We start from the raw sequence: 23,713 nt of genomic DNA, 5'->3' as shown, positions 1-23,713 counted from the left end.
AGAACGTAATCACGCTCAATGGGCGGGTTTTCTCTTGACAGGTTCTATCTTGTTTATCCAATCAGTGCACAGTGCGGAAGTTTGTCCCGTACAGCGAGCCGTAGTGTTGAGTAATTGGACATCATCCAGGGCAGAGGTGATCAGTGTGTACGGAGGGAGATCGCACGGAGGCTGCGACACAGGTAACGCCGGTAACGGAGGGGGCGGCGCCTGTGCGGAAGGTTTATGTTTATCTATATCTGTGTTCTGTAGCGCTTTACGGACTTTCTGTCGTAATGGACTTAAAGGGCAACTCCATGCACTGCGGATCTGAGCATCATTCACATAGGATGCACTCCTCAGCAGGGATGCATTCATTTTAATTTTGCAAAATGACAAGATTTCTATGCATGTTAGTGAGACAGCCTGGGGTGAAGCTGGGAGCCCTCCCCTAGTGTACAACCAAAAACCCTCGCTATAATGAACTGCAAAAAGTATATTTATTTATTAATAAGTACAATAGAAAATTTACATATATATAAGAGACTAGCGGTGGCCCAGATCTTAATAGGCCAAGGGAACCGACCTCTCCCTGAGATACCCTGAAGCTGATATGCAGAGTCATCCAAGTTATAACATAACACGAGTATATAGATGTAGTATATTACAATGTCACATAGAATGGTGATATGAAAGAAGAAAAAACATATCGACCTCTATATAACAGAAATACAAATTCACAGGTAATGTGTAATACATAGCGCCAGGCTGAGCCTCGCCAATACTACCCAAAACAACCGAGCTGGAAGGGGGCACAGCAAATCCTAGTGTGCATGAGAGTAGCACATACCCGCAGGAACTGAACCCTGCAACAGATACATCAGACAACGTATAAGCCGCATTCAGAGGTCACTGAGGGTTACATGCAAAGGGTAAAATGCAGCCTGACCCTAGTATGTGAGAGGCTGCAGAGCGTCCCCTATGAATTTTTAATTTTGTTATATCGGGGGTCAATATGTTTTTGCTTTTTTCATATCTTTATTCTATGTGACATTGTAATGTACTGCATTCTTTCCCTTAATGTTATAAATGAGCTGATTAAGACCACCATGGGTCCTGAGCTGTATGACTATTATTGCCCCTACAAGTCTGGGATCATTTCCTACATCTGGTACTAGAATCAGCTTCTTGGGGAATGGAGGATGCGTCCCTTCTACTGCTTTCAATCTGTGGTTTCAGGACCTTCAAAGGTCCTGAAATGGCTCTTGTGTACATGTGTATTGAGAGCAGTAAAAGGATTTCATGGGTGAAGGTCCTTCTTGGCATAACATTTGGTTGGTGGTTTGGGTGGCCATGTGCCCCCTAGAGGGCTTGGGCCCTGAGCTACCACCCAAACCGCCTATATTATAATCAACTAGTGCTTGTGTCTGGTATTAGAGACTCTTACAAAAACCTCTGGAAGTTCTTGACCCGCATCACAGATGGCACAGCCCCTCTATACTCATCACAGACTTCTTGGGGAATGGAGGATGTGTCCCTTCTGCTGCTTTCCATCTGGATTTCAGGATTTCATGGAAACAAGGATTTCATGGGCGAAGGTCCTTCTCACTATCAAATTTGGTGGTGGTTTGGGTGGAGAAGGGAGCACAACCTGCGCTGTCTGGCCACTTGCGGCTTGTCAAGCTGTGAGTTGTGGACCACACTGATGGAAGCAGATCATTGGTGCAGGAGGACGGGCAGTGGTGAGTGCAGCTGAGAAGTCCTCACTGCTCCTGGGTCCTCTCCGGTTGCTCCACTCTGTCCTGATGCTGGATTTATAAACCTGTTTCAGGACTCAGGGCAAAGCAGCCCCAGGAGAGGACCTGGAAGTGGTAAGTTATTGTCAGCTGTACTCTGCTGCTGGGAATTTTTTTTTGCTACTGGGGGTCTCCAGTACTCTTATTATCTGCTCCAGGCTTCTCCAGTACTATTTGTATGTGCTCTGGGGGTCTCCAGTATTATTGTCTGTTCTGAATGCAGTATTAGGTTTTTGGGGTGGTGTTTATTTCTATAGTGTGGTATTTATCATTTCTGGGGTGGCATTTTGTACTGTACTGTGGTTACTGGTCTAGCCTTTTAAAGGACATATACCACCAGGATGAAAGGCTGTATGCAAATGAGCCTGAGGGGCTACAGACTGCATTAACACCTATGAATCCTGGAGCCCCTCAGACTCATTTGCATACAGTCCTTCATCCTGGTGGTAGATGTCCTTTAAAGTAGAGAGCACTTGGACCGTTAAATGTTGCTCAACCCTGGCCTAAATTAGGAACAGAACAGACATTTAAAGGAAATTTAGTAATTTTTCTGATTATAATTTATTTTATAAATGGAGTATTGTCGAGTCTGGGACGGTCCATTTAGTCACAAGAATTACTCCACAGCCCTGGTGCTCATAAATCCCTGAACCTGAAGGAGATTTTAAAGGTTTTTAGGGTTCCTGACTCCTTTCTATGTCATGAGTAGGGACTGGCTCGGGTACCTTGTTGTGTATTCGGACCAGTTGTTCTCAGGGGACGCTCTGCAGTCTCTCACATATCAGGGTCAGGTTTCATTGCCCTTTGCCTGTTACCCTCAGAGATATCTGGATGCGGCTCCTCGCTGTGCAGGATATACGTTCTCTGATGTATCTGGGGCAGAGTTCAGTTCTCGTCGGGATAGATTTAAGCTGTAAATGTTTTATAACGCGTCTTATCAGCGGAGCCCCAGGGTCTGGAGCGCGGCCAGCGTGTTCCTCATTAGCGCACAGCGGGGCCTGACATTTTCATTCTGCCGGACACAATAGTTACTTAGTGTTTGGTCATTAAAGGGGAAATTCCTTATTTCTACACATTGCTTTGTTCTATTGTGGCGTTGCCATTGAGTATACTTTATATACAGTATGTGTCATGTACTGCTGCAGGTTTATTATCCCATGAAATTATCTCCTTTTCCCGCAGATGACTGAATTGTTTCTATAATGGAGAATCATGTCTTTGGTTCTGTAGAGGAGCGGACGTTCCAGTACCAGGAGACTCTCCCTCCTCTCCCTGTTCCTTCCCTTGCAGAGTCCTTGTCTAAGTACTGCGAATCAGGTAGTGTATGTGTCTGCATCTGATTCATGGCAGATGTGTGTGCACATTATAGTTTTATGTCCTCTGCCCCCCTCCTCCAATGGGACTGTCCTCCCTCGTCTTTCTCCTCTAGTGCCCCCGTCCTCCTCTGCCTCTCTCCTCCCGTTCCCCAGTCCTCCTCTGCCTCTCTCCTCCCGTTCCCCAGTCCTCCTCTGCCTCTCTCCTCCTGTTCCCCAGTCCTCCTCTGCCTCTCTCCTCCCGTTCCCCAGTCCTCCTCTGCCTCTCTCCTCCCGTTCCCCAGTCCTCCTCTGCCTCTCTCCTCCCGTTCCCCAGTCCTCCTCTGCCTCTCTCCTCCTGTTCCCCAGTCCTCCTCTGCCTCTCTCCTCCCGTTCCCCAGTCCTCCTCTGCCTCTCTCCTCCCGTTCCCCAGTCCTCCTCTGCCTCTCTCCTCCGGCACCGGCCCCAGTCCTCCTCTGCCTCTCTCCTCCGGCACCGGCCCCAGTCCTCCTCTGCCTCTCTCCTCCGGCACCGGCCCCAGTCCTCCTCTGCCTCTCTCCTCCGGCACCGGCCCCAGTCCTCCTCTGCCTCTCTCCTCCGGCACCGGCCCCAGTCCTCCTCTGCCTCTCTCCTCCGGCACCGGCCCCAGTCCTCCTCTGCCTCTCTCCTCCGGCACCGGCCCCAGTCCTCCTCTGCCTCTCTCCTCCGGCACCGGCCCCAGTCCTCCTCTGCCTCTCTCCTCCGGCACCGGCCCCAGTCCTCCTCTGCCTCTCTCCTCCGGCACCGGCCCCAGTCCTCCTCTGCCTCTCTCCTCCGGCACCGGCCCCAGTCCTCCTCTGCCTCTCTCCTCCGGCACCGGCCCCAGTCCTCCTCTGCCTCTCTCCTCCGGCACCGGCCCCAGTCCTCCTCTGCCTCTCTCCTCCGGCACCGGCCCCAGTCCTCCTCTGCCTCTCTCCTCCGGCACCGGCCCCAGTCCTCCTCTGCCTCTCTCCTCCGGCACCGGCCCCAGTCCTCCTCTGCCTCTCTCCCCCGGCACCGGCCCCAGTCCTCCTCTGCCTCTCTCCTCCGGCACCGGCCCCAGTCCTCCTCTGCCTCTCTCCTCCCGTTCCCCAGTCCTCCTCTGCCTCTCTCTCCTCCCGTTCCCCAGTCCTCCTCTGCCTCTCTCTCCTCCCGTTCCCCAGTCCTCCTCTGCCTCTCTCTCCTCCCGTTCCCCAGTCCTCCTCTGCCTCTCTCTCCTCCCGTTCCCCAGTCCTCCTCTGCCTCTCTCTCCTCCCGTTCCCCAGTCCTCCTCTGCCTCTCTCTCCTCCCGTTCCCCAGTCCTCCTCTGCCTCTCTCTCCTCCCGTTCCCCAGTCCTCCTCTGCCTCTCTCTCCTCCCGTTCCCCAGTCCTCCTCTGCCTCTCTCTCCTCCCGTTCCCCAGTCCTCCTCTGCCTCTCTCTCCTCCCGTTCCCCAGTCCTCCTCTGCCTCTCTCTCCTCCTGTTCCCCAGTCCTCCTCTGCTTTGCCTTTTGTCCTCTCCTTGACATATTTTGTCTCTTTCTTGCAGTAAAACCCTTTCTGAATGAAGACGAATACAAGAAAACATTTAGAATTGTGAAAGACTTTGAAAATGGAATAGGCAAAGAACTTCACCAAAAGCTTTTAGAAAGGGCGCGGACACGGAAAAACTGGGTATGTGGCTTGTATTTATAATGTTATATGACTTTATGGGGCTGTCTATAGGAGAAATCCTATCCATGTCCTCTGTCTGTTCATATGGATATCATAGGAGGGGTGAAACTTTCATGTTAGCGAATCTCTATAGAGAGAGGTCCCTAAGAGTCGGCCTAGTCCTGTCATTACAACCAACCTTCCGAAAATTCTGTATTTCCAATGCTGGACTGTCTTCTCCCAGGTCACATATAAACTAAAGCTATGGCCTTGTAGATCAGGTGTCCTGTACCAGCGTGCCTTACATCAGAAGAGAAATCTTAATTTTTATGTATGTGCAATTTAGCAGATTTCTCTGCCTTCAGGCTGCACTAAGAAAATACTAATCATGCAGAACTTGTCACCTGGAAGGTCTTATGTCTATGTGACCCGGGGCTTTGCTATAATGAACAAGCAAACTGCATATTTGTCTTGGCACCTGTTATGCTGTAATGTTAACCCCTGGTACCCTGGTGTCATACCCCCTGGTATCATGTAACACACCACATATGAGTTGGTAGTAGACACGGCAGCACAGGTCTTGTACAGGCCTCTATCCCTGGATCAGTGTCAGATTATTGTTAATCCCCTCGTCTTAAGATGGATTTTACTTCCATTGTAAGGTGAGGAACTTAAGATCTTTCGGGTTGTAAACAATGTAAAATATCTACAAGGCAGAAGCTGTGAATAAAACTCTCATAACTTGGACCATTGAGGTCTGCAGCCAGTGTACGGTTTGGCACTGGAGATCTGTGTAAGTGTACATTTATGTTTCTTGTTAGTAACAGCAGGACTGTGAAACATGGATTTATATTCTAGGGTGGTAGCTGTTCCTGGAAGGTCCTTACTGTCTGCTATGCTCTCAGCATACAGTGTTTGGTAATGTCCCTGAAGATCTGTGTAATCAGACCTTTGTGCATGTTGTTAGTAGCAGGACTGTTAGCAGCAGGACTGTGAAATATGGACTTATATTCCAGGACCGTAGCTTCTCCTTGGGCATGTCCTTAGCCTGTTGTGCTCTTAGGTCACTGTACTAAATTGTTCCACAACTTTTTCCTAGTTGCATTAACTGTGAACATAACCAAGTGTAATGTCATGGTGTAAGTGTATGGTCTGCGATGTGTGAGATGCTGTGTAAGTGCTGGGGCTGGGAGGAAGGAGCTGCAGAGGGGTGAAGGAGTCAGTGGGGTTGTGCAGGATCACAGATAGGGATACGAGAGGACAGTTGAGGAACAGTCATCCCTATTATCAGGAGACTTCTGCACCTACAGATCTGCACAGACACAAGGCTCCCCTGCTAGCTACTTGTCGCCTAATATACAGGATGCTGACTTAGAAAGTACACACTACACCAGTGCAGCCCTAAGAGACAAACTCGGCCTGCTACATCCGAAGCATCTGTTATGTCCTTAGCACCATAGCTGCCTGTAGTTACAGAACAGCAGCTCATTCATAGAGTGAACAGACCCTGTGTCACATTCTTAGGTCACTATCTTTGTCTCCTGTAATGGAAGCGTCTAACATCAGCTGCTTTATATTCTGTGACCTGGAAAACTCAGCTCTGAATGTTCCCTTCTACACCACAACCTACTGTATTCTTCTTCTAATCAGATATCTCCATGCATGTCATTAGTAATGAAGTGAGGATAACATGGATCCACCTTCATTAAACAGCGCCTCTCTTGTATATAGGTTTGGTCTGGTATTGCAATTTAATTGGTCTGAGCTGCAATACCCATAAACCAGAGAGGATATAAGGTGGCAGTGTTTTCCGGATTTGATACAACCCCTTTAACTGTTCTATCTCTGCCACCCACACCATAAAGTTACAGATCTGGTGCCAAAACACATGGCACAGGGATGACACGGAGTCATGAGCAGTGTGTATTGGCCTTACCCTACAGCTGAGACTGTTTAACCTCTTAGAAGCAGCAGTCTTCTAACAGGTAACGGGTCTTATAGAAGGTTGGTGACCCCCCCAAGATACAATAATGCTGTGTTGATGGATGCCAGAGGTATAACAAAAGCCGCCCATGTCTGTTATGGCCCATACATTTAGGTCTATTAGGCAGGGCTGATTCAGCTGCCTGTCAGTATAATGCTGACAGGTATAATAGATTGCAATACAGAAAGTATAGGTTTTTGTGCTTGCTTTGCTCTAAAAATAACAAATGTATTAATAAGTAACAAATTTAATAATAAACTAAATATTAATAGGTACCCCAAAAGTAACTAGGGAAAGACTACAGCTTACCCAACAAAACCTGAAACAAATAGACAACTTACCACAAAGTGAAACAAAGTTAAAAAAGTTCGGCCGATTAAAATGATCCTGTCAATGACGCAATAAATAAAGTAATGGAAAGTTGCAAAATTGTTCAGGCCCTTAAAAAAATAAATGACAAAAAAAAATACTTTAAGGCTACATTCACACTCATGTATTCCCGCACGGCCAAGGCGTGCATAAGTCGGCTGCGATGGAGAGGAGGAGGGGTGACCCCTCTTCTCTCCATACCGATCCACGGCCCGTAACATGGGGAAAGATAGGACGTGTCCTATCTTTTCCCTCTGTATAGAGCGGTACGGTGCGCGCGTCGTACATACACCCCCCTGCGGTCGTGTGAATGCGGTGTAAGTGCTACATAATGGCGCCATTAGAAAAATGTCCTTCAGAAGCAAAAAACAAGCCCTCCTATAGTTATGCTTTATTGAAAGAAGTTACAGACTGGTGATTGACGTCTTTGTCTTGTCTTTCAGCTGGAGGAATGGTGGCTGAACGCAGCCTATCTGGATGTCCGGATGCCGTCTCAGCTCAATGTCAACTTCGGTGGTCCGGCCCCTTACCTGGAGCATTACTGGCCCCCCAAACTGGGCACCCAGCTAGAAAGAGGGAGCATGGCCACGTGGTTCACCCTAAAGTACTGGGAACTCATCAGAAGGTGAGCAGCTCCTATCTGTAATCAAACCATCGCTCCACAGTCACAAATTTGCTTTTCTTATGGATAATTTTTGATACCCCCCCCCCCCTTCCTTTATTCCACCCACATTTTAGAAAAGTGCTCAGTGTGGTGATAAATAACAAACTTTTTTTTTTTTTAACATCTCTGCTTGCTGTCAGTGAATTAGAAGAATATTCAGAGTCAGGCTAACACTCTGATCCAGCTGTCTGCGAGCTAAAGAGGACCGCATTGCTTTACAGTCTTTAATAGACATTGTCCCACTAACTTTGGTGCAGTTAGGATCTTCTCTATAGTCTAAGGCTATATTCAGACTGCCGTTGCCCGCCCGTACCGTACCGTAGCGGGCAACGGCAGTGTACGGGGAGAGGAGGAGGAGGTGAGCGCAGCTCACCCCCGCCCCTCTCCATAGCAACCTATGGCGCACGGCGCCGTATTACGGGGAAAGATAGGACAGGTCCTATCTTTCTCCCGGGTACGGAACGGTACGGTGCTGCACGTGTGCGGCACCGTACCGCTCCCGTAGGGTGCCGTGCGCCCATAGGAGTGTATGGGGGACGTATATCGGCCGTATATACGTCGGCCGTATATACGTCCCCCATACGTTCGTGTGAATGTAGCCTTAGACCTACACTTTAAGATGGGTGGAGCCAGGCTGACAGAAGAGAGTATGATTTGCATATTGGGTGCTGAAACCAATAATTGTCAGACAGCATGGCCCCACCCATCTGACAGTAATGTCAGATGTAAGTGTCCCGCCAGCCAATCATAGCCATGGCTATTTGTGAGGAGCATCTATTTGCCAGATTGGCTATGCGGCCGTCAATCCAGCAATACGTCCGGGTCAGGCGGCTGAACCTGAACCTGAACATCTCTGATAGCAGTCCCATCAGGCAGGGTATAAAATGTCCTTTCTAGATTTCCGTCTTTTATGTTAAAATTCACCCTTTAACCTACAAAAAATCTCCCCCTTAAAGGGGTTTTCCCAAGAAGGCAAGTTAGGCCTTATCCCGTGGATAGGGCATAACTTGCTGATCAGTGGGGGTCTCAGTACTGATCGCTACCGACTGACCCCTCGCCGCTGCTCAGACTATTGGAGCACAAGGCTGCACATGATCGTTCTGCTCCATTAATCTCTATGGAGCTGATGAAGATCGCCGAGCGCCGCGACGGAGACCTCCACTAAGGGGATAGGGCCTAACTTGCCTTTGTGGGAAAACCCCTTTAATCATATGATATTGAGCTAAGAAGAGTCATTTTGCAGGAGAAAAGTCATGCAGAGAGGCTGAAGAGGGAGTGTCTACTAAGATGCTGCTCTTATGGGCTCTGTAGCACCTAAAAGCTTCCAGTGTCACTTGAGAATCTTGTCTTTTAAATTACAGATTGTGGTTCTGAGTATTGTAGAAACAGAGATACAGGCAGTTAAATACATAGTTTGGAATGCGAATCGCTGATGAAGATCCAATTGCAGACTATGCTTTAAACTGCCTGTATCTCTGGTTCAATAATACACTTGAGATTCTTATCTTTAAAATGACACCAGAACCACGTTTCGTTTCTATGTACTATAGAATCCAGTAGTGGGGCATCTGAATTGACTCTCCTCTCCCAGCCTTTCATTGTGACTCATCTCAGGCAAATGGTGACTCTTCTCTGCTCATTTGCATATTACTTTGGAGGTGAAGTTTTATTGGTAAACAGGTGGCTTATAGAATGACAGAGAATCCTAGAATGGAAGTTTCATCCCCTTCCTTGGGGGGCTTGAAGTTTTTTGGGGTAAATGCTGGTGACAGGTTCCCTTTTTCCCGGTACCACCTTCTATACATGTATAGCCCTTATATATTTTGCATCCAGCTTGACACGTGACAGACGTTTCCCTCTCGCAGTGAGAAGCTGGCTGTACACAAGGCGAGGTCTTCGCCCCTGGATATGTCCCAATTCCGAAATTTATTCAACACCTGCAAAATCCCGGGTGTGACCAGAGATAAAATTTGCAACTACTTTAAAACTGGTAGGTAACACCCTGATGCTTCTGTTTATGCAAAACTATATATTTTTAGCAAAAATCTCATGGAGATCCGTAATATCATGAATGTATTTGCTAAATGGGAGTCTTGGAAATCTGCAATTGTACAAATCCTTTAAGAGGCGGAGCAGCACATCTGTGTATTACATGGCGCCCGGTAGGACCTGAAAAGCTTCATGTAAAGTGCTGAGGGTCCTCGTACCACGTAATAATAATAATGTTATATTTCCTTGCAGAATCGGAAGGCAACTGTCCAACTCACCTAATCGCCATGTGCCGGGGGCGGATCTTCAGCTTTGAGGCGGTTCTCGATGGCCAGATTCTGTCTCCTCCAGAAATATCAAGGTTCTCTACCTAAAAATAAATGTTTGAGACAATATATGGGCAGGGGGCTATACAGCAAGGACCTCTGGTTCTTTGAATGACCTGTACAGTATAGGACAGTGATGGCGATCCTTTTAGACCCTGAGTGCCCAAACTTCAACCAAAAGCCCCATATTTATTGCAAAGTGCCAGCACAGCAATTTAAGCAGTAATTTATTTCTCCTTGTTCTTTAATAACTTTCAATTGTATCAGCCTCCTGAGGACACCAATGCAGTTAAAAGGAGGAGAGCAAATTTGTCTATCATTGCAAGAAGATTCTGCATAAAGATTCTTTGAGTCCTGTCTGGTGAACTACATGCTGGGGTGATGGCCTGAGTGCCCACAGAAAGGGCTCCGAGTGCCGCCTCTGGCACCCGTGCCATAGGTTCGCCACCACTGGTATAGGACCTCTAGTGTTCATTAAAGGACGTTTATGGTAAAGGAACTCTACTTTGAGTAACCTCTATCATGAAGAACTTCTAGTGTTTATGATGAATATATAGGATGAAGAACCTTGAATGTTCATTGAGGGACTTCCATGGTGATAGACCTTTAGTGTACAGTGAGGGACCTCTATGGTGGGAGACCTTTATGGTGATGTACCCCCAATGTGTATTGAGGAACCTCTACTGTGAAGGACCTTTAGTATTCATTGAGGGACCTCTATAGTGAAGGACCTCCATTGGTCATTGAGGGACCTCTATGCAGAAGGACTTCTGGTGCTCATTCAGGGACTTCTATAGTGAATGAGCTTCAGTGTTCATTGAAGAGCATGTATGAGTAATGACCTCTAGTGTTTATTGAGGGATCTCTACTTTGAAGGACCTTTTAGTGTACATTCAGCGACCTCTATGGTCAAGGACCTTCATTGGTCATTGAGGGACCTCTATGTTGATGGACTTCTGGTGCATTGAGGGACTTCTATAGTGAATGAGCTCCAGTATTCATTAAAGAGCATATATGATACATGGCCTCTAGTGTACATTGAGGGATGTCTATGGTCAAGGACCTTCATTGGTCATTGAGGGACCTCAGTGGTGAAGAGTCTTTAGAGTACATTGAGGGACCTCCAGTGTTTATTGAGTCTTCTGCCCTTCTTAGACTTATTTTTTTTTTTTTGTGATTACTTTTAGGCAACTCTCATACATCCAGAACATTTGCCAAAATGGCCGGGATGGTCCTGGAGTATCGGCGCTGACCACAGAGGAGAGAACGCGCTGGGCCCGGGTCGGTTATTTCTTCTGCATGGCTTGTAAGTCTTCTTGTGCCTGTATTTCACCATCACTGTGGTTTCTCGTAGTCTCGTCAACATCTCATTAGCCTCGACCCCCAGAACTTATCCCATCTGGAGAGGATTCAGAGCAGTTTGTTTGTCTTGTCTCTTGATGAAGAATGTCCCCAAGGATCGCCTGAAGATTACAGCCAGGTAATCACGAGAAACCTTCATAGAGCGGAAAGCACGAGAGGCAACGTGGCCACGACTCTCACCCAGCTTTCCAAGTGTCCTGCACAGAAGCCTGACTACTTGTATGCCCTCTGATCTACTGTGTAGGTTTACAGGTGAACAGAAGCTGGAATCCGAATAGCATAGTATAGCTAACCTGCCACAATCCCTTTAAGAAGGAGTCAATGGTCATGAATGATGCTTTAAAGGTCTATTACCCCTTGAATTTTCTTGCCTACATAATACATACAATGTGATATCCACCATCACTAGGCACCAATATAGTTACATTATCTATAGAGGCCATCACCAAACCTCAGATAGAGCCTGGACTTTGCATCAGTTCCTCCGGAGTATAAACCACACCCATTTGCCTTTTAGCCTCTTGCTAATACATCTTGTGGTTTAACCCTTCATTGGTCTCATTCTTTAGGTTTTATTCTCTTAAGGAATAATGTATATACATTTGTATGTATTTGCCTTCATTAGAATGTATCAGTTTATCCCCCGGAGATTCCAGGAGTAATGTTACAAGAGCGCCACCTGCTGTTTGTAATCCTGTGGTGTAGTCAGTTGAGTACATTACTGGGTTATCCTCCTCACTGGACCTTCGTGATCAGTGGGGTCCAGGCAGCTGTACATCTGGTAGTCTTGGTCTCGTTGCTCCATTGTGTTCTGATTGGATCTCCTCTGCTTGTCAGAGGAGACACTGAGCCGTCTATAAGCTGCTTCTCTGCTTGTCAGAGGAGACACTGAGCAGTCTATAAGCTGCTTCTCTGCTTGTCAGAGGAGACACTGAGCAGTCTATAAGCTGCTTCTCTGCTTGTCAGAGGAGACACTGAGCAGTCTATAAGCTGCTTCTCTGCTTGTCAGAGGAGACACTGAGCAGTCTATAAGCTGCTTCTCTGCTTGTCAGAGGAGACACTGAGCAGTCTATAAGCTGCTTCTCTGCTTGTCAGAGGAGACACTGAGCAGTCTATAAGCTGCTTCTCTGCTTGTCAGAGGAGACACTGAGCAGTCTATAAGCTACTTCTCTCCTTGTGAAAGGAGACACTGAGCAGTCGTTAAGATACTTATTTGCTTGTCAGAGGAAACACTGAGCCGTCTATAAGCTGCTTCTCTGCTTGTCAGAGGAGACACTGAGCAGTCTATAAGCTAATTCTCTGCTTGTCAGAGGAGACACTGAGCAGTTGAGCTCCTCTTACAAGCAGAGACGTAGATAATAAAAGGTGCATTGTCTTAGTCTTATCTCCTGCTCAGCACCTCCTCTGACTGGCAGAGAAGAAGACCCTCTTTGTATACAATCTTTATATATAATATTGCGGTGCCCCCGCTTGGCATTACACCATCATTCAGAAACTGTTATGTCCTACAAGTATCCTGATAGTACTGTAGCAATTTTTGTTTATAGTAGTTATCGGGTGGACATGGGGTTAAATTGTCAGTTTTTTTCTTGTAGTTGTAGATTTTTATTTTTTTTAATGCAAAAAAAAAAATCACAAGTGCGGTTTTGGAAATGTCAAATTTGAATACTTTTCTGTGTCGCACATCACACAGATCGCCATGTTGGCCTTGGCTGGAGACCCAACCATACGCTGGGGTGACAAATCTTACAACTTCATCTTATGGCGCAACGGCGTGTTTGGCTCCAATTGCGATGTAAGTCTAGGTCCATGTTGTGTATTCGAGTCCATATCGCTAATGTATATCTTATCTGTGTGACCTATATATCCTTCATCTCCTTCATTGTCTTCCTGTGTGGATCCCCAGCGGTCACTGGTTCTTCCATCCCATACACGTATGAATCCCATCCCCCGTGTTTGTTTTCCAGCACGCCCCATATGACGCCATGGTGCTTGTGGCCTTATGTGACTACATCGATCAGAGCATTAAAGCCTGCGAGGGGCGCTGGAAGGTAGGTGGCCGCTTAGTGTCAGCTGATCAGTGGTGTGTAGTACATCCAATGTCCCTATAACATTCTCCCGCTCTGCGCAGGGCTCATCCTACGTTCGGGAGCTTCCACATCCTGAAGAGTTGGTCTTCACTGTGGATCAGAGAATAATCAATGATATTGCGTCGGCCAAAGCCCAGTATCACTCTCAGGTAAGCGCCGTTCATCCGGTAACACGGGCCGACTTTACCTGAGGGGGGTAGACCATTTATTAACCCCTTGAAGGAAATTTACCGTCAAGATCCAGCATGCTTTTGCTGGAAGAGCAAATACTGATCTTGAAAACTCTACAACTTTTGTATTAGTTTTTATGTACATTTTTATGGATCACCAAATGTGAAGGATCGGCGGTTTGGACATTTTTCTTTTTATCAATCGGCGACTCCTGGGTCCCAGTAGCGGCACACATGAGAAGCCGCTGTATAGGTGAAATAGTCAGCTTTGACCATTGTACCTAACAGGTTAACTGCCGCGATTGTCGCCAGAACTGATTGGAGCGGATAGCGGCAAGTGTCTGCTGTATAATACAGCAGACACCTGTAATGTATAGAGAGGACACAGCCTGTGAGCATTCATGCAGCCTTAGGCTACATTCATACTGCCGTATGGGGGACGTATATACGTCCCCATAGACTGCAATGGGCACCCGGCGGAGAAAGATGGGACATGTCCTCACCCCCTCCTCCTCTCCCCGGCGCCGACGTGTGCCCGCCGTGCTATAGTACGGCGGGCACACGTTAGTGTGAATATAGCCTTAACTGGATTGGTAGTTAGACCTCACCAATCTACTGAATTACAGGGGATTTTGAGGTGGACCACTTCACCAGCACAACCCATGCTCCCTCCATTTCCAGGTCACCCGGAAGCGCTGAGGCTCTGCGATTGCGATGGGACAATTGCTGACCTCATCGGTGACATGTGCATGGACGGTGATGTTGCTGCTTATACACTGTTCTTGCACATGTTATCATTGAGGCCAATGATTGATCTGCACAGTCACGGGATCCTGAAGATGGAGGTAACAGGAGCTGCACTTGGGGAGTGGATATCACTGTCCCTTCATTTGTTAAATTATCCCTCAGCTCTGATGTTATCCTTTATGTTCCCAGGTTTCGGATTTGCAGTTAGCCAATTACGCTTTTACATCCTTTGGCAAGTCGCTCGTTAAGAAGAAGAAACTTCACCCTGACACGTTTGTGCAACTTTCTCTCCAGTTGGCGTTTTATAAACTTCACGGACGGTAAGGGTTAAAGTGACGTCACGCTGCGCTATCAGGCTGCTGCGGATGTTACGGTAGTGTAGCCCCGCGTATGGAGAAGGCTCAGCCTGGGAGTCCGCTCTATACAGGGTTAACGACTTTACGTCTTCAATAGACGTCACGTCTCAATAAAAGGTTAAAAAAAAATTTAAATTTTGACCACATTTTTTAACTGATAAATAGGATACCCCGTGTGCTGCGGTTACCCCGTGTGCTGCGGTTACCCCGTGTGCTGCGGTTACCCCGTGTGCAGCGGTTACCCCGTGTGCAGCGGTTACCCCGTGTGCTGCGGTTACCCCGTGTGCAGCGGTTACCCCGTGTGCAGCGGTTACCCCGTGTGCAGCGGTTACCCCGTGTGCTGCGGTTACCCCGTGTGCTGCGGTTACCCCGTGTGCTGCGGTTACCCCGTGTGCTGCGGTTACCCCGTGTGCTGCGGTTACCCCGTGTGCTGCGGTTACCCCGTGTGCTGCGGTTAGGGCTGGTGATTCCGTTAATTTGACCGTTCACAGCAGCAAAATTCAGATTTTTATCAGAAACGCTAAATTGGTGTTAGCCCTGCCCAGCAAAACTGAGCGAAGAAATAAGTAGGGGGTAACAAAGTGTAATGGGAACAATGGATCCACCTAAACCCGTAGCCCGATTGGAAACTTGGGGTCTGCTCATCCTCTAGTGATGTCCTATAGAGAGCTGAGGTTTTATTCTTGTTGGTTACATGGAGTTGAGACTTGTGTCTTCTGTGAAGTGCTGGAGGTTGTCTGTAGGTACCCCAGCTCGCTGCGTATTCCCCAAAATTAGGGATTTTTTAATGTAATAAAGCATTATTCTATTCTTTGTGTTTCATTATAGTCCTGGTTGCTGCTATGAAACTGCTACAACTAGGATGTTCTATCACGGACGGACAGAGACCATGAGGCCTTGCACAATGGAAGCTGCCAACTGGTGCCGCTCCATGCTGGATCCTGCTTCTACTGTAAGTCCTGACTTCTACCACTAGATAGGACATGAGAGTCTGTGTTCCCCTTCTGACCATTAGCTGTGTGAATAGGTCTCTTTTATTGTTTATTAGACACAGTGCTCTATATGGTTTTGCCTATGTCTGATATTGCAGCTTATGGCAACATAGTCGCAAGTGAATGTGAGGCGCAGTACCAGGTGCAGCCACAATAGAGTGTGTGGCATTGTATTTATGACCTGTCAATTGTGCTTCATTCAGCTGTTTGGGGGGTTTTCCACTTATAGATGACCCAATAAACTATAACTCTGTGTAACATTGTGTAGGACAATGTTCATTGTTCATTATTGTATACCCGCAGCGTGCCCAACGGCGAGAACTGATGCTCAAGGCCTTCGCCAAGCATAACAAGTTGATGAGTGAATGTCAGCTCGGCAAAGGTAAAGGGACATAAAGGTCTAGTAATAAGTGGCCCTCCTGTCTGGTTTATAAGGGGATGGTCCTGGGAGGTCACTACTTCCATAGGAGGTATTGCATTTCATACTGATAAGAACCGTCAATGTTTCTCGGCATTTCATTGGGCGGCGTTGGACTGGCCCACCGGAGGATCCTCAGGTACTCCGGTGGGCCAAGGCCCTAATCTAATACTGGAGCCCTGAGACACTGTGGAAGACAACCTAATTTGGGAACTAGTCGTGTCTATTTCCTAGGGAATGATGAATAGTGGGCTCCAGAACAATTTTATCTGGTGGGCCCAAGGAACCAATATTTGATGTGTATACCCCACCTTGACAGCATTTCAGAACCACGATGCCAGTAACGCATATACATCCCTGACATATCCTTATTCCCATGTACTTGCAGGATTTGATCGTCATCTCTTGGGTCTCCTCCTTATTGCAAAAAAACAAGGACTTGCTGTCCCGGAAATCTATAATGACCCAGCCTTCACTAAGAGGTGATTATCATGTAGCGATGGAGCTGGTACCAGATTATAGATTATGGATTCAGTCAGCAACTATGCAGACTGTACTGCGGGAACTGATATCGGGCTGCAAACTGCTCCGCCGGATATCAGTCCTTCACATGTTCATGAGAAAGCAGCCTTTCAATTTCTACATTATGAATAGTTAATTTGCAACTTTTTGAACATATGGTAATTGCAGGTTTCGGGCTGCATTTTTTATGAATTTGTTTATTTTTAGACTCCTGATTATGCAGTTTACAGCCGGCTTCTAGTTTCAGATTTTTGTGGTTTTGTCCCTCCTTGTACTACTTGCTGGGTATGAGATGTGCGTGTCCAGGATGCTGCTGCCATCACTAGCTCTTATGTATCAGCACAGCTTCGTTCCTTGACTGATTTCTGCTTGAACAGCTCATGGGGATCTCTCCTCCATTTGTTGACTTCCCTACAGACTATTCTGGGGTTTCTATCCTCCCTCTGTACACCAATACATCTCCAGTGCCACTCATTCCCTTTATGTTCAGCCTCGGCTGACCTTGATGACTATTCTCCCCTTTCTTTCTCTGGTCTGACTTGAACAACTTACTGTATATACTCAAGTATAAGCTGAGTTTCTTAGCACAATTTTTGTGCTGAAAAAACCCCACTCGACTTGTACTCGAGTGTATAGTAAAATTAATGTAGTACTTGCCCTTTAGCGCTGAGCTTTAGCATCCTCTACTCCCCGCTTTACCTCTTTGAGTTCCCGGCCGGGCTGGCAGATAAAAGTCTATGCGACCTGCTGGCACGCAAACTATGATGTCAGCATAGATGGGAATCTGCTGGCCCAGCCGGGAACCCTAAGAGGTGCTGTAAAGGACGACGGGGGTCACCGCCAGAGGGTGAGTACTAAGTTTATTTTCTTAAGGGGTCACTCTACTGGACATTCTATGCTGGGAACATTGCTGGACATATTATCTGGAGGGGCATATACTAGAGTCAATGGGGCAGATTTACTTACCCGGCCCATTCGCGATCCAGCGGCGCGTTCTCTGCGCTGGATTCGGGTCCGGCTGGGATTTATGATGGTAGTTCCTCTGCTGCGCTGAAGTCCGCTGGAATGCCTGGAAATACACCGGCCAATTTTTTTAAAATGCGTCGGTTTTTCCGAATCCGACGTGTTTTCGCTCGGCCACACCCCCCCATTTCCGTCGCGCGCATGCAAATCGGAAATATTCGGGTAACACGTCGGGAAACCGCGAATCCGGGCCCTTAGTAAATGGCCCCCAATATGTTTCCCAGTTTTTTTGTGGTAAAATTAGGTACTTCCCTTATATTCGGGTATATATTATACTCCCTTCTGTTGTCTTTAAAATGTATAGAAGGAAGACAGAGCAGAGAGCTCCAGGAGGAATGTGCTGTGATCTTCAGCCGGACAGCCGGCTATGAGAAGGAGTTACTACAAACTCTACAGCAGCATTTCCTACCTTCTGCTCCTGTAGAGGTTTCAATCATTTTGAGAGTTGCTCAAGTTTGTGTTTGTGAATTAGTGAAAATGTATAAATCTCAATTGTTCAGTTAGAATTTTAACTATATAGTAAGTTGTTTAACACTGATTTGCCAATTCTTTACTTCATTTCTTAATTTTTTGGTTCATCCACAGTGGAGGAGGCGGTAACTTTGTCCTCTCTACGAGCCTCGTCGGATATACAAGTATCCATGGAGCTGTGGTCCCAATGATACACGATGGATATGGCTTCTTCTATAGAATCCGAGATGATAGGTACAGTACGGCTTTAACTGCCTGCATTGTTTGTAATTTCTCATTTTTGTTGGGTTTTTCTGATGTTTACAGTGTGGGGGCGTGGCTACAGTATGATTGACAGCTTTCCAAAGAAATATGACAGTATGTGTTCACTTTCCCTGCACTGCCTCTAGTGGACAAATGGAGCATTGCACAGAGCCCAGCTCACCTCAAATTGCTTGTCTATGTTATGCAGCACACAACAGGACCTCCAAAGCCTGCGATTCTACCTTCTTGACAATCAAGTAGGGAACCCCCTATATTAAAGGGAAGCCTATCATCAGGTTTTCACCACTAAACATGATGACAGGTTCCCATTGAAGTCTTCATACTATGCCACCTGGTATAGGTCCTGGCACCTTGCCACGAGACTCATCACGCGCCAGGGGCGTGTTTTCTCTTGAGCCAAGTCACTGTGTGACAACTCCGTTCCCTTATTCCCTCTACCCTCAGGAATGAGGTTCTGAGGGAGGGGAAATGAGGGAGTTGAGAGAGACCTTGGCTGTGTGTGATTCACTGAAGAGATATCGGCTCCTCCATTCCCCCCATCCATCAGTAATTCTCTTCGGTGAGTCACACAACCTGAGTGAAGTTGGCCCCCACCTTGTTCAAATCTAACAAAATTGGTGTCAAACGTTTGTGCTAAGTTTGTGCTGCTTTCGTGTTTAAGATATTAATAGAAGTTATCAGAGATCAGCCGCCCCCCCCCCCCTCGTTACCCAAATCAAACAAAACTGATGGCAATCAATTGTGCTATGTTTGTGCTGCTGAAATTTTTGTTTTTGAAGATACAAAGCACATTGTAAAGGTCAAAAAGACACACACACACACACACACACACACACACACACACACACACTCACACTCACACTCACACTCACACACACTCAAACAAAACTGGTGTCTAACGTTTGTGTAGCAAAAATTTTCATTTGTGCTGCTATAATTTTTAAGGTAGGTTTAGGTTTTTAGATAAGTTAAGGTGTTTAGGATGAACTGGTAAAAAAAAACAAACCTAGTGACACTTCCCTGGTTTTATCACCAGGGGGAGCTAGCAAACACATTGTAATTTGGAAAGTATCTTAAAAATTATAGCGGCACATACGGAAATTTCTGCTGAACAAACGTTTGGCACCAATTTTGGTTTGTTTGAACAAGGTGGGGGGGGCCTACTTCACTCAGGTTGTCGCACACAGTCAGCATCTCTTCCATTCCTAAGGAAGAGGGGATGATGGAGCTGACTCGACTCGACAGTGACTCGACTGAAGAGAAAACACGCCCTTGTGACTCGGTGATCCTCCTGGCAAGTTGTCAACTACTTTTTTTTTAAGTGATTTTAGCTATGGAATTTTATACAAAAAAAGCATGGAGCACTGTATGAAGACTTCTGTGGGAACCTGTCATTAGATTTAATGGTGAAATCCTGATGACAGGTTCCCTTTAAATAAACATTCACTAATTAGTTTACAAAAATTTGTCTATTTTATTTTACTTTCTCAGGTTTGTTGCAGCCTGCACCGCCTGGAAGTCCAGCCCTGAAACCGATGCTGACAAGTTGTTGCGGACCGTGTTCCAGAACTTCCATGACATGGTGGATCTGATGGTCAGCGCTCAGCTGTAATTCGGCAGGGGCACCACATGCCTGTGTGTTATTATCTTTCCATTTTCACACACAATGCAAAATTATTGTTTAGCACAATGTTTACAGATCCTTTAAGAGCAATACTGGTATATCAGGACCCACCACAGTCCTACAGACAGAGCCAGACTCATTGTCCTCAATATGTAACTGTAAATTTAAAGGGGTTCTCCACTTTTATAAATCTTTTTTTTTTTATTTGTTAGGTCTTTAGGACTAACCAAAGTTTCCTATGGTGCCTTTATCTTATGTACAAAAAAAAAAAATATAAACGTAGCACACACGTTTCTTGATTTGGGGTTTTCCAGGATTAAGATATTGATGACCTAAAAGATTGGTGGGATTCTGACACCAAGATCCCCCTCTGAACAGCTTTTAGTAGCAACAGTGCCGCTTCCTCTTTCCATTCGAGGAAAGTAGGGTGCTAAGTGATGGTGTTGGACTCCCACCAATCTATAATTGATGCCCTATCCTCAGAATAGGTTGTTAATGTTTTAGTTCGGGAACATCCCTTTAAATGAGGTTTTCACAATAAAGAAAATATATGACCGATTCCAATGATAAATGATAAGTATGTTATCTCTAGGGTTGTACATGGTAACCGCCTGGCTACTTATCTTTATTGCTTAAATTTATTGTAGTTCTGTAGCCGAAGGTTTGAGATAGTCCCTTTAAATGGGGTCATATGAAACTCCTAGTAATCAGAAGTCTATCCTATGTTTAGGGGATCAGGTGTCTTCTGGGAAAAAAAAAACTTTATTTACTCTATTCCCTTAAAATATTGAGATATTGAGAACAGGAGATAAATCCGTGATCCTCGGGGGTGGGGTTTTCATGGACTTCCTGTTAGTTAGCCAATAAAAGAAAACCATAGTCTCTTAGTGTGACATGGCTAATAATAGGAAGTAATTGATTGTATTAACAGATAGTAAATGCCGTTCTCTATTCTATGTGTTGATGATGATCTTAAAGGGGATGTTTTGAGGAAAAAGGGGGCGTGGCACTAATACAAGGGCTAGCTAAATAAGAGTGCTACATTGTGCTGAAGTCTACACGTAAGAAGTCACTTAAACCTAATGGCGCCATAGTAGTAGTCCAGGGGTTACAGTGGGTATGATGATATTTTCTCCCACAATGCAGTTGGCTCTGTCTGTATCATAACTTGTAACGATGCAAACCAAATGCAGGTCTTAAAAAAACAAAAAAAAAAGCATAAATCAATGCAGATAACACAATGCAAAAAACAATGCAACCTCATAGGAAACCCACTAGACCTCATCCTCCATGGTGCGTAACATGGAATCAACCGTTTATCCCCTTCCCCAAAGACCAAGGCGCAAAATAATTTTAAACATTTTTTATTTTATTTAATTTTTATTTTTTGCTTCTAATTAACAATGATGTTGTAACGCTTGGAAGTAATTAGATGGCGCTACATAGATTTTGCAATATGGTAATAAATCCGTTGAGGTCGGTAGTAGCATAATAAAATGGACTCAAAAGGTGTACAAACCTACAATGTATTTCACAATCCGTAATTTTTACAATCTCGAATTGGCAGAATTGTAGATTTTAAATCCAGGAAACTTTTTGCACTTGTGTTTTTAAAACCATAAAAAATCTTAAAAAATTAATTATGTGATGAATTTTTAAGCAGTGTTTTGTTTCAAATTTAATAAACCCTTGAAATAGATTCAATTATTTAATGAAGGTAATTGAAATGTGTGGGATGTACTCTGGGTGCAGCCATGTTAGAGGCTATAGATAGACAGATGTAGTTCCTACTTAAAGGGGTTCACCTCGTTGGACAATCTCAAATGGTTAGGAGAAAAATTTGCCAGTGATCTGATCACAAAATATCTCCCTACTGAGAATCCTATGGAACAGCTGTAATCTGTGGGAACACATGTAAGTGTTCAGTTTCCCTGCAGCAACCCCGCAGGACATAATAAGTATTACACTGTTCCCATTCAATTATATAATGGGTTGTCTATGTAATACAGGATAGGACTTGAAGATAAAGAAAGGATTACAAGAATCAAAGTGGTAAGGAAACATGAAAGTGTTACTCATAGCAATATGATCTCACTCAAAAAAAAAAGGGGTTAGGGGTGAGGTCAGCAGGAAACCTGTTTTCAATCTCCCTTACATCTGTATAGACCTAACCAAGATGGCTGCCTGTTGTGTACATTGTGACACAAGTTAATTTAACATGTCGAAAGTTAAAATTACTTACAAATCATTAAAATAAGATACCATCCATAATTTAAGAGAAAGAAAAATTATTAAAAAAAAAAAAAAATTTTCTTCAGTCTGAAACTATTAAAAAAAAAAAATCTGTTAACATGTGGATCCTGTCTGTATAGAATTGGTACTTTACAGCCTAGTATACATGGAGGATATACATCCATTTGCAGGTGATCACCACTAGAGGGCACCAGTTCACCAGACCGCTTTTCGGACTACGTATAAAGCTACAAATTTGATGCAATTTCCGTAATTCGGACTCTTGTGTTCTCATGTACAAGATTTATTAAGTGTTGTCCTCACTGTCGGTACTGGAACAGAGGGACTGACAAATTTTAGTTTAATTTTTTAAAATTTAAAGCAATTTTGAATTTGAAGCTGCAGACCCCTTTAATTCTAGTACAAATGTGCGGTTGAACCAATCAGATTTCATCAGTAAACAGTGAGAATTAAGTAACTGCTTAATGAGTGGATTTCTCTTTATGATTTTTTTTAATGTAATATATTTCATTAAATTGTCTGTATATTAAGGCTAGAGATAGACAGCTTCTTAAAGTGGACCTCCATCTTTGCACAATCCTTACTTTTTAGAAATTGTCTGCTTATTCGGATATCTTGTAAGTGCTCAAATTCCCTGCAGCAACCACGCAGGAGAAAAAAAGTATTACACATTTGCCATTCATATCGATTGTTGCCTATTAGCGATGAGAGGATCTAGCAACTAGCCATGGCTGTGATAGACCAGGGATGTTTCCTTGCCAATCACAGCCATGGATAGTAGCTAGGGGCGTTAATTTGATGGGTTGGCTGTTTAGCAGCCAATCCGGCAGTATGTCTGAGTCACGTGGGGTCCGCTTGAACCCAAATCGGAATTTTGGATTCAATCATCTCTATTGTCTATGTGGAGAACAGGGCAGTTATACTCTTATATAGTCACTCTTAAAGGACCGAGAGAACCCCTTTAAATTGAAAGACCTCTTTAATTGTAAAGTTCTCTTCAATCTCATGTTAATGGTGACTGATCAGAGAATACATTTTCCTTGAGTTCTTTGATTTATGTAAAAATTTAATGCAAACAAAACCTACTTTTTATATCTTCCACACGTAATGATAAGTACCTGATATTACAGGCCCAAAGCCTGAGGCTGAAAACAACATGTCTGCCTGGGCCTGGTGGCTTCAAGCAGTGTTACCTCAGGATGTGTGTGAGATATGAATAACCAGGTTTCTCATTTTTGAGGTACCCTGGATGTTACAGGCCCAAAGCCTGAGGCTGAAAACAACATGTCTGCCTGGGCCTGGTGGCTTCAAGCAGTGTTACCTCAGGATGTGTGTGAGATATGAATAACCAGGTTTCTCATTTTTGAGGTACCC

At 45.3% G+C, this 23,713-nt stretch overlaps 1 protein-coding gene across 1 annotated transcript; it reads left to right on the top strand.

The window, feature by feature from the left end:
- Positions 1 to 48: 48 nt before the first annotated feature.
- On the top strand, positions 49 to 21,785 carry CROT (carnitine O-octanoyltransferase). The gene is made up of 17 exons (XM_072154263.1): positions 49 to 182; positions 2,958 to 3,092; positions 4,612 to 4,736; positions 7,512 to 7,693; positions 9,598 to 9,722; positions 9,974 to 10,082; positions 11,235 to 11,328; positions 11,402 to 11,527; positions 13,103 to 13,204; positions 13,377 to 13,460; positions 13,541 to 13,648; positions 14,606 to 14,736; positions 15,601 to 15,724; positions 16,068 to 16,146; positions 16,571 to 16,664; positions 18,313 to 18,432; positions 19,954 to 21,785. Exons 2-17 carry the CDS (start codon positions 2,978 to 2,980, stop codon positions 20,072 to 20,074), a joined length of 1,839 nt encoding a protein of 612 aa, XP_072010364.1. The 5' UTR covers positions 49 to 182; positions 2,958 to 2,977; the 3' UTR covers positions 20,075 to 21,785.
- Positions 21,786 to 23,713: the final 1,928 nt, after the last annotated feature.

This window comes from Engystomops pustulosus, chromosome 5 (genome assembly GCF_040894005.1).
Source record: "Engystomops pustulosus chromosome 5, aEngPut4.maternal, whole genome shotgun sequence".
Taxonomy (NCBI): domain Eukaryota; kingdom Metazoa; phylum Chordata; class Amphibia; order Anura; family Leptodactylidae; genus Engystomops; species Engystomops pustulosus.
This window is presented reverse-complemented; position numbering and strand designations above follow the sequence as displayed.

Bases quoted from the DNA above. Each gene is read 5' to 3' on its own strand.
- CROT (XM_072154263.1), top strand. From the start codon at position 2,978: ATGGAGAATCATGTCTTTGGTTCTGTAGAGGAGCGGACGTTCCAGTAC. The intron at 7,694-9,597 runs GTGAGCAGCTCC...TCCCTCTCGCAG, and splicing joins TACTGGGAACTCATCAGAAG to TGAGAAGCTGGCTGTACACA. The intron at 11,528-13,102 runs GTAATCACGAGA...CACATCACACAG, and splicing joins CGCCTGAAGATTACAGCCAG to ATCGCCATGTTGGCCTTGGC.